Below are 11,343 nucleotides of genomic sequence, written 5' to 3'. Positions count from 1 at the left end.
TTTGGGTCTCTGGTCTCTGAATGAGACAAATGAACTGACGCTGCTATACTGACCAGCATCTTTATTTTTACAGAGCCCACACCCACCGTGATTGGTCAGACACATTCCCTGCAGACAGTCCTCTTAAAATATGCGTGCATTCTATGATATGAGTTGCCTAGTGTTCAGCGTTCATGTGATCGTTTTGGATCCTTTAAGAGGGTTCTCAAGACTTATCTGTTGCTCTTACACTTAAATAATTCATTCATTCTTAGAGTTATGATTTGTATATTTATGGTTTATTTATTATTTTTTATTATTGATATTTCATATTGTATTGCTATTATTGTTATTATTACTAGTATGCTTAATATTGGCTTAGCAACTTTAAAAACAGTTTACTGTTAATTTTAACTATTGTAAGATTCATATTTTGTCGCTTTGGACACAAGTGTCTGCTAAATACTATAACCAGAACTATAACCCTTCCCAAAAGCTACAATAAAGCTGAGAGTAGTATATGCCCTGGAAAAGAGCACCAATACAAGAGAAGCTAATTAAGCCATTCAAGGAACACTGATGCTTTTATCAACACTGATTTTATAGATCACACAGACTCTTCAGCTACCCAACAGGCTAACCACTAGCATTTTCAATGTAAGCTTAAGCAGTTAGGTTACTTGACAACTACTAACTTTAATGTTACAGCCAAACTGCTTGTTATCGTTATGACATGACACACACACACACACACACACACACACACACACACACACACACACACACACACACACAGCCTCCCTCCCTTCCTGAGAGTCCCTGTTAATTTGCCTACTCCTTACCACATCGTCAACTACTCTCTCTTCCATCTTTTCCTCACACGCTCCCATGGCCCTGTCATGGTCACTCGGCTTCGTCCCTGTCATGATGCTGTTTCTGCTTCTCTGTATAGCCAGCCACCTCTCCTCCTCCTCGGCTTCAGGTAATGCTGATGTTGAAGCAGCTACTACAGCCCCAAACATTTTGGCACATTTTGAGGAATCCGCCTGTAGATTCTTAATCTTTTTCTCCTGTAATTTCTCTGCACTTCCCTTGCGCTTTGGTGGTCGTTTGTCCATTTTAACGAGAATGCTAAACTTCCAGCATAACTATTACAGCTTTATGTCTCAGTGTCGGGAGGCGGAGGGGTTCCTGGATTTGATTGGGTCAGGACAGTGCCAATAAAGAAAATTAACCAATGGGCCGCTGTGAGTTCTTTATGGGCCGGCCCCGCCCGGCAAAAAAAAGGTCTATTTATATCGGCGATTCGGCCCAAAAGTGCGTCGGTCGGCCCACCGGGAAAATGCCCGGTATGCTCGATGGCCAGTCCAGCCCTGACACAAAGCGACGCATGGGTCTGCTCCAGATCTCCGAGTGTTTGAGCCAACACCATATCGACTGTTAACGTCACGGGAACACGGGAACTTAAACTTTGTGTTGCCTACAACAACTAGGCTAATGATATCGGGGCTACAATAAAAGCTCTGCAAAAATGACCTGGTTAATATTGGTGCACATAACTATTTAGGCTTAGCGCCCTTTATATAGATTTATATAAAGGCGCTACTTAGGCTGACCAACATTGCCCTCTAGCGGCGTGCAATCGTATTTCAGCAGGCTGTTTGTTTTCGGCACAACAGAGACAGTCACCGAAATGTGAGTGTGTGTTGCTGGAGAGAGCGAGAGAGAGAGAGAAAGAGAAAGATGGGGGTGAGGGGGCAAAAGTTTCCTCTTAGCGAAATGCTCTGAGCACTTCCATACCCCAGGAAACTAAGTGTAAATAGATTAAATAAACGGTTCATGAGATATTTCAAAGACACACACACTCACACACACACAGTCCCGCTTTATTAGAGAGATAAATTTAGAGCCATGTAGCAGTCGTGCTCGTCCCCCATTGGTTGCGACAGTAAAAACAGTTGACGTAACACGGAAGTTACTGTTTCTTATGGAGGGAGGGTTTCAGCAAAGAACTTCTAATATATCCGTAGACCGGCTTTGGTGTCAGTAATTCAGAGTGACCATTTGAATAATAACTTGAATTAGTTGTGGAGAGGAACATTACACAGCAAGGAAATGAAACGGTATATTACAGTTGTGTTGCAGTTTTTCTTGGCGGGGCACATCAATAGTTGGGATGATGGTAAATATTGCTTCCTTCCTTCGACCTGTTTCAGTAGCCATAGCTATACTGACAGTCAGTATATCTATGTTTCAGTAGCAAAGTAACGTTAACAACAACAGACAATCAGTAACCATGTAGCGGAAACCAAACAGACAAAACACCACGACTTCCGACAGCTTTCCAACTTACTAGCTACATTTAAAAGAAAGTAAAATCAAACTATGTCAATTAAAGAGTTTATACACGGTCGGAAATACATACCGGTACATTATGTTCAATTCTAACATTCGTTTTAACGGAACATGGTAACAACAGGCTAACGTTAGGCGTAAAGGTATCGAACCTGCAAAGAAACTCCACGACACAAGTTGCTCTGCTAGACTAATATGAACGGTAGTCACAATTGGAAGGCATGTAACGTTAGCTAGTGTTGTAGAAAATTGCCGTATCAGTGACACTCATGCTCATTACTGTTATTTCTTGCTAGTTAAACTCACAGTTTTATCTAACGTCACCAGTGTCAATATTTCACATCGAGGAAGTTACATTTTGCTAAGTGCGTCACAGGTAAATAGCATAATTACTACTTCTAATAATAATGATGGTACTTATTCGTTTAATTGTATCTCTTCAATAGCTTAGCAAATTCATCTGGCCGTTCACTGCAATGATTCTGTATTTTGTGGATGACTTCATGCAGCTGTGAGTTGAACACTGTAAAGAGGGCTGGGCGATATGGAGAAAATCAAATATCACGATATTCTTGACCAAATACCTTGATGTCGATATTGTAGGATTGACAATTGGTGCTTTAACAAAATATTATTTACACAATGAGATTTTTCATAAATACAATCATCAGAAATGTCGATTTAATGACAAAGTGTGTAAAGGCAAATAATAGAACAGCTAGAACAGTCTGTTGAGTAGAGAAAATTACTTTACTCTAATGCAGCCTTCAAAACCAAGAAAAGACCACACTTAATATATTACGGTTTTACGATATCCAAAATCTAAGACGATATCTAGTCTCATATCACGATATTGATATAATATCGATATATTCGCGTCCTTCTTTTCCTTCTGGTTATGTTGTTGTTGTTTATGGTCCCCAAGGGGAAATTCTTATTCACAACACTGTACGTTATGGACAGGACGCTTACTTATGCGTATGACGCGTGATTATGTACAATATTTTTCATTCTTTACCTGAAAAGCTGCACGAAACTCGCAGGATGAAAACAAAACAAAAATTCTATAATTTATTGTCTCCTACTGGGAAAGGTATGTTAAAAAAGATGCAGCAATGTTCTGTTGTTATGCTATTTAGCACCAGTACAGCCTTCAAAAAACATTACTAACAATTACTTAAAAAATACAAAAAACTCCATTCTCTGGAAAACCTGTTGCTTCCAGAGTAATTGCCTTTTTTAGCATGGAGCATGTTTGTGAAGGGACTTTTCTCCTCTCCCCACTGCAGGCAGCGTGCTGCTGCGGGACGTCCAGGTGTTGACTCTGTACAGGGGTCGCTATACCACAGCGAGGCGCTCCAGCCCAGTGCCTCAGCTCCAATGTGTTGGAGGCTCTGCGGGATGCCAGGCCTTCGTCCCAGAGGTGATCCAGTGTCAGAACAAAGGCTGGGATGGAGTGGATGTACAGGTGAGGAGGGAGGCTCTGGTAGGCAGCTAGGACAGAGAGATGAAGTGTATGGAATATGACATTTGCTCAGAAGTAGGGCTGAAACAATTGATTAATCTGAAAATTGTTTTCTCGACTAATCATTTGGTTTAAAATGTAACAAAATAGCGAAACATGACCATCATAATTCCCAAAGTCCAAGTTGATGTATTCAAAGAAATAGCTACTTTAGCTGACTGACAAAAAAAATGAACCATTGAGTATCCCTGGATTGGTCAAAAACATTTTCCTGATATTCAAACTTTGGTGACTTTTTGCTTTACACACTAAGTGGATAGAGTTCATGTGGTACATAGGGCTGGGTATTGGTACTGAAATAACCCAGTACTAAGTAGTATCAAAAATTCTCTAGACAGACTTGCTCGCAGCCAATTCACCACAAGCATTCTTTGGTTTAATGCAATGTGTGATTGGCCCACTACCGCAGCAGCAGTTTCCAGTCTGTGGTGTGGTTAAGTCGAGCGCGGTTTATTTGACAGAGTTAGCAGTTCAGCGTGCCAAGATGCTTACATTCACACGATGGGTATCTGACTTTCTAAACTCCCAAAAATTTATATTGGCATCAGCCTTAAACATTTAGTATTCATTAGGCTATAACTCCAACAAACACAATAGGCTGTATTTGCTGATTGGAATGATCTTGTCCTTGTTGCCATACAAGTCATTTCTATTGGTCAGGACACCTGCAAAGCGAGTTACATTACATCAATCATGGCAGACTCTTTTATTTTCCCCAGTGCCAGGAGGTGTGACTGACTGTAAAATGAGGTATACTTTTAATATAACTCATATATGATAATAAATTCCTTGATTTTGGAAACAAAGAGTTGTATACCACTAGAGATGCACCAATTGACCGGCTGGTGACCGGAATTTGCAGATTTTCACATGATCGGTCATGACCGACAACCAGCCGGTCAGGCTGACATATGCCGATTTTATGCCGGTCAAATGCTGTACGTAAATAAATAACATTGTAAAGGCTACCATACACAATGCATAGGAATTACATATAGGCTAGCAAATAATAAAAATAAACCCACTTTTAATTACATTATCTTAAAGGTCCCATGGCATGAAAATGTCGCTTTATGAGGTTTTTTAACATTAATATGCATTCCCCCAGCCTGCCTATGGTCCCCCAGTGGCTTGAAATGGAGATAGGTGTAAACCGAGCCCTGGGTATCCTGCTCTGCCTTTGAGAAAATGAAAGCTCAGATGGGCCGATCTGGAATCTTCTCCTTATGAGGTCATAAGGAGCAAGGTTACCTCCCCTTTCTCTGCTTTGCCCGCCCAGAGAATTTGGCCCACCCATGAGAGAGAGACATCATGGCTTTCAAACAAGCAAAGTGGCAGTTGGTCAAGGCCACACCCCCACTCTCCACCCCCTCTCTCCTCCTCAATAGCTACAGACACAGAAATGGCACATCCTAAGGAAAGCTCTGGCTCTAGTGGCTGTAATTCTGCACTAAGGCTGAATTTCAGGAAAGAGACTTAAGATACAGTATTAGAGGACCACTACGGCCTATATAAAAGCATCCAAAGAGCACCATGTCATGGGACCTTTAATGCAGTGTAACTACTGTAGCATGTAAATAATGCACATAAAATACAAACGTGAGCAAAGGCGTTCAGCAATCGCCATTATATCGAATCAACAGCCACGTGCAACCTAGCTAGCAGGTGAAGAACACAAACCACAAAATCACCAGCTAACAATGAACTGACAACATAAGATATACGACTTACAGTTCTCAAGGACGCACACAGACGCGAGATCTCCACTGGCTAGTTATCCTCCACACAGCGGCAGTCTCTTTTTCCTTTCTTTCCCTTTTCTGCCGGTTGACACGCGTTCCTGCTCGCGGTGTGAAGCGCGTGTCTGCGCTATTCTCCGACATGCACTCTAACAATCACTGCTTATAGACGGCATTTTGAGAAATATCTTTATACTGCAAAGCTATATTTATTTTATTTTTATTTGTTATTTATATATTATTGTATTGTCAATGTTTTCCCTGTTTTCATACAGAAGTTTAGTTTAAATATATCAAATTTATTTTGTTGGATATTGGAATGTGAAAAGAAGGAAATGGTTCCTCCATAACATTGCACTTTAGAGGTGTGTGAATTTCCCACACCAGGATTAATTTATATATTTTTATGTTATAGTGATTGATTATCTGTTCAAAAAATGTAAAATGCTATATTAAAGAAAAGATAGAAAATAAATATTTGTGTGTGCTGTAAAGTGGTTAGAAAAAAATGAAATCGGAATCGGCTCAGGTCAAACTCAATGAAAAATCAGAAGAAAATTGTAATCGGTGCATCTCTATATACCACAGAAAAAAAGTGTGTTTGTGTAATTGTGTGAAGAACCCTTATCCTTGGTGTGTTTGAATATGAGAGTAAGGTTTTGAATGATGTGGTCACCTCTTCTCAGTGGGAGTGTAAGACTGATATGGACAATGCCTACCGATTTGGTCGCATTGAGGTGAGCTGTGAGGGCTACAGTCACCCTGCTGATGCCTACGTACTAAAGGGCTCCTGTGGGCTGGAGTACACAATGGAACTGACCGCAGAGGGCCAGAGGACGAAACAGGGCAGCAGGGGTTCCGACAGTGGATTCAAAGGATTTGGAGGTAGGAGGATAGAGTTGTAAAATGTATGAGGCTTCATTTCACAAAAGGACTACGTAGATATTAAGAGAGATTATTTTTCTGTTTCTTTGTCTCAGATCTCGGGGGCTTTGCCTCCAGTTTCTTCAGCGGTTTCTCTGGAAACAAGCATCAACGTCACCAGCACAGCCAGCATAGCCACCAGAGCTCGTACCCCTCAGGCAGCGAGGACTCAGGAGGCCTGCTGGTGGTCGCTGTGCTTCTGGTCTTAGCCTACGGCGTCTACAAGCTGTTCCTCAGCGGGAACACAGCCCAGTCGGGGCAGGACAGCGGACAGGCTGGTTACCCCAGAGATAATCACTATGGCTCGACCGCAGGACCACCACCCCCGGGATTTAAACCTGACTTCACAGGTAGCTGATGCAGAATGATTAAGCATGGATAGAGTAACAATAGACTGTCTGGTTTGGACTGCAGATTCTCCCTGAAAAACACGTCATCTACATCACCTTTTGTTATTAAGGATGTGCCCGATTGCAAAATAAGCACTGTAGTATGAAATAAGATTAAAACTACCTTGCTGAAATCTTAAATCTGTTCTTGTTTTGTGTTAAGGCAATTTTGGTGCAAACCCAGGCTACGGTTTCCACAGTGACTACACTCACGGACAACAGTACCCACGAGGCCAAGTTCCTCCTGGCACAGGCGGAGGCTTCTGGACCGGCATGGGAACAGGAGGGGTGCTGGGATATCTCTTTGGCCGTCAGAGGTCAGTAAAGAGATAAAAATAGAGACTATATGCCTTATATTGTAGAAGCCGAAATTCTTCCAATACCATTGTGGATATTTGTGCTGTATGTTTGCCTTGCAGAAGCCAGCCCTACAACTATAACCAATCGGCTTACACTGACAGCAGACGTCCTCCTGCTGGAGACTCCACCTCTTCCTCTGGGACACGCACTGCTTCAGGTAGAAGGACTGCATGTTAGCTAACAGAGCCACATGCAGTTTGCACCTATCATCAACCTTTTACCACCTCTGATATAAAGATGTTGATGAAAAATGCCATAGAAATAGAATGAGAGTAGAGTAGACATTCTCATTCAAATCAATATAGCAGGATGGTCAAAGCCGCGGACATTTTTATGTGTACCAATGCCATTGCAAAGAACTGTGATCGTTGTAGTAGGCTAACTCATTCTATTTTTTTGTTCAATGCACATTGCTGAGCGCAATTTTCTTTTTAACTAGTCCAATGCCGTACTGGTTTAGCTGCTCCTGTACCGACTTTTGCCTGAACACCTGACATAGTAATTGTTCTGCTCATCGTATTTTCACTATTCCATGCGAATTTCGTGCAAATAGGGCTTTATTCCATGAGAATAGGGCTTTTGCATCAAGCGCATAAAATCTCCGGCAACAATGCGTAGAGAATACTGCTTTCATTATTTCATTAGCATTCACGCTTTTTATTTAAAGGGGTGATAGAATGATTATATAGGGTATTTCACACTGTTCCTTATGGTCTCCTAATGGGGTATGTAACATTAGTTGGGCTGAAAATGGCCTGGTTGATATTTTATTGGCCCTTATGCATCCCTGTGTTTTGGCCCTATTTGTAACAAGAGCTTTTCTTCCAAATATGGTATGGTCATGAATATTTAGATGAGCTGGCGCTTGGTTGAGCCTTAGCCCCGCATAACACACGTAGACGCGTGCGCTGATTGGTTGAGCGACTCGCCATACACACGCATTAGAGGTCGCGTGCTGATTGGTTGAGCGAATCCCCAATACACACACATTAGAAACGCGACAGAATCTCATATTCCAGACACTGCAACGTTTCCTTACCAAATTCACTTCTGAGACTTTTTTATGCGAGAAATCAACTATATAAAGCTCAAATATGGGCCGTTTTACGAAAATGGATGGCTAATTGCAAATTTGGTAAAACTGTGTGGCGGAGTTCAGCTGCCTGTGTTGCTGCCTCGCAGCCCGGCCTGCCTTCCTCCACAGACCCCGGCTTGCTGTGAGCTCGATTGAGCTCCGACACGGCTGCTGCAGCCCACAGCACCTCATACCCGCGCAAAGTCACCGTTTGGGCTGGTGGACTACGCTACTAAACGCTTCGACAGAGCTCCAGGGCCTGCATCTCCTCTCTTCCTGCTAGCTAAATGGCCCGTGTGTGAGAGCGCGGTCAGCGAGCTTGTTACACCAGCAATCTCTTACCACGTTACACACATGTCACGCCACTTATACAATATATACCTAAATGTCTTATAAAGCTAACAACGGTGTCCGATTTCAAGTTAATGAATATTTGTGAGCTGTAAGGGTTTCGTTAGCTGCGACTGTCCCTTCAATCCTATGTGTACAGATTGCGGCTAGTTAGCTTCATTTTTGGTCGTAATTCGAGTATATTTACAGTTTGAATTTCGTCACGCCACTTATACAACATCTAACTAAATGTTTTATAAAGCTAACAACGGTGTCCGATTTCAAGTTAATGAATTTTTGTGAATTCCAGAGGAATTCTAAGAGGAGGCTAGCTAGCTAGCTCTCCTTGATAGAGCTCCATCCAGCCGCAGGCTCTATCAATGAGACTCACGGACAAGCAGCGTTTATTTCCCCAATCGTTTGTTTAAATAACTCAACACATTATAATTACACACATTAAAAGAGTAACTGGAACCTGTGGTAAGAGAATGCTGGCGTAACAAGCTCGCTGACCGCGCTTTCACTCACATACACCGTGCATTTAGCTAGCAGGAAGAGGGGAGTTGCAGGCCCTGGAGCTCTGTCAGAGCAGCGGCGTTTCGTAGTTCATTAGCCCAAAACGGGGACTTTGCACGGGTATGAAGTGCCGTGGGCTGCCAGTCGTGACGGAGCTCAATCGAGCTCACAGCAGGCCGGGGTCTGTGAAGGAAGGCAGGCCGGGCGGCGAGGCAGCAACACAGGCAGCACCGGCCTCTGAAGTCCGACACACAGTCGGACAAAACTTGCAATTAGACATCAATTTTCGTAAAACGGCCCATATTTGACCTCTACATAGTTGATTTCTCGCATAAAAAAGTCTCAGAAGTGAATTTAATGGTAAAATAGCATATGAACAATGTATACATTTTCTGAGATCTGCACGACCTAGATTCAGAAGACTAACTGATCTCAGGTCAGTTGTGTAGCCTATGTAAATGTTGGGGCGTGACCGTTCTCTTAATACACCCACGGCTGTGATAAAGGTTCCGGATTTTGAGATGCTTACGCAAGCAACTAGCTTTGTTGAGATTCGCCCGTTTTCAGCGGCAGTTTCAAAATATGAGATTTTCATAGTAAAGGGGTGTCAATGCGATTTTGAGCTTATATGTATGTCCTATTTACCCACTGAACTGTCGTTATTCAACTATGACAGGGTAAAATCGGTTTGCATTCTATCACCCCTTTAACATCTCTCAACATATCAACCACCCGTACGTACATGACAGCATTATGTCATCAGGACATTTAATTGGTTACTTAAAGAAAAGACTACCTCACTGATAAGAATACCACCCACATTACTCAGTGACATTTATATTTCGAAGTGTTTCAAACCAAGGAGGAAATAAAAGCAAATTAGATCCATATCTAATAGTTTATAATTACACGGTAATGCCTTCAATTTGGTTCTTTGGTGAATGCAATGTGTTCACAATTATTGTCTGAACAGTTCACCAGCATCCAAAGACATGCTCTAGGTACAGCTGACTACCATCTTTGTTTGTCAGGTTTTGGAGGAACCAAGAGAAGATAGAAGCTGTGGAGGTGGACAGATGATGGATGGCACTGAGAAGAATAAAAGACAAGCTCAGTGTTGGCTGGGGGAAGGTCAAACATGATGAAAGCACCATGAGAAGACACTCTCTTCATGCAGATATGAACTTGTCCAACAACATAGTAACATTTTACTTAGTTCTATCTTCCTCTGGAGAGGTCACTATAATGTCAGCTACTGACAGGAAGCACTGTATTTTTCTATGAATGCCTGGTTTGAGCTTCAGCGTTCTTTAAAAGAGCATGGCATTACTTGTATGTGGTTTTAGAAGATGATCTTGCAGTTCACTGATTTGATCAGTATTATGTAGGCAAGATGGAATATTTCAATAGGAATCCACTTTTTAATTTATAAATTTTATTCATGTGGTCTTGTTGAGGAAATAGCGATCTAGGGTTTACAGATACATTGAGATATCAATGGAAACTGTAGCACCTTTGCATTCACATAAAGCAAAAGGCAGATATGGAGAAAATATGCACACAATGGAGGCAAGAATCATGACAAAAAAATAATTAGAAGTGCTAAATCAGTAAAGGCTTATAGGGGAAAAAAATGTGTACATTCATCATTCTTTATTATCTAAATTTGCTATTACATGCTAGCCCTCATACCTTTGCTTCCCTTATCATTTAATTAAGTTTAAAATGTGTTTAAAGCTTTGAAGTCTTTTATGAATAGGGCATATTTTGAGCACATGGTGGGTGATATTTTGGTAACTAGCTAATAAAAAGAGAAACCAAAAAGAGTGTCTTTTTTTTCTCTAATCCCCAAAAGTAAAAACACATATTGTATTTGACAGTTTGTTGGATTTCAATATATATCAGTAAGAGCAGAGTAAAGTGCAGCTCTGTCTGCCACCCTTTGCTGTCCACAAACTAAAGCATAAAAACTACAGTCTTTGTGACCAAAGCTGGTTGTTCCTGTTGTCTGAAGGCTAAATCTTCATAACACAGGTGCAGTCTTTTACCATTTTTCTCTCTTAACTCTGCAAGTTTCCTTCTTTGTGAATGTTCCTTGATCACACCCTCTTCGTCCCTCTGCCACCTGTTTGCCTCATCTTTAATTTTATC

At 41.6% G+C, this 11,343-nt stretch overlaps 1 protein-coding gene across 1 annotated transcript; it reads left to right on the top strand.

Annotated features, from left to right (window-relative positions):
- Positions 1–1,930: 1,930 nt before the first annotated feature.
- saraf (store-operated calcium entry-associated regulatory factor) lies at positions 1,931–11,016 on the top strand. The gene is made up of 7 exons (XM_039814057.1): positions 1,931–2,161; positions 3,624–3,802; positions 6,285–6,483; positions 6,579–6,872; positions 7,075–7,228; positions 7,331–7,428; positions 10,224–11,016. Exons 1-7 carry the CDS (start codon positions 2,095–2,097, stop codon positions 10,247–10,249), a joined length of 1,017 nt encoding a protein of 338 aa, XP_039669991.1. The 5' UTR covers positions 1,931–2,094; the 3' UTR covers positions 10,250–11,016.
- Positions 11,017–11,343: the final 327 nt, after the last annotated feature.

This window comes from Perca fluviatilis, chromosome 1 (assembly GCF_010015445.1).
Source record: "Perca fluviatilis chromosome 1, GENO_Pfluv_1.0, whole genome shotgun sequence".
Classification (NCBI taxonomy): domain Eukaryota; kingdom Metazoa; phylum Chordata; class Actinopteri; order Perciformes; family Percidae; genus Perca; species Perca fluviatilis.
Note: the sequence above shows the minus strand (reverse complement) of the source record. Positions and strands in the feature narration are given on the sequence as shown.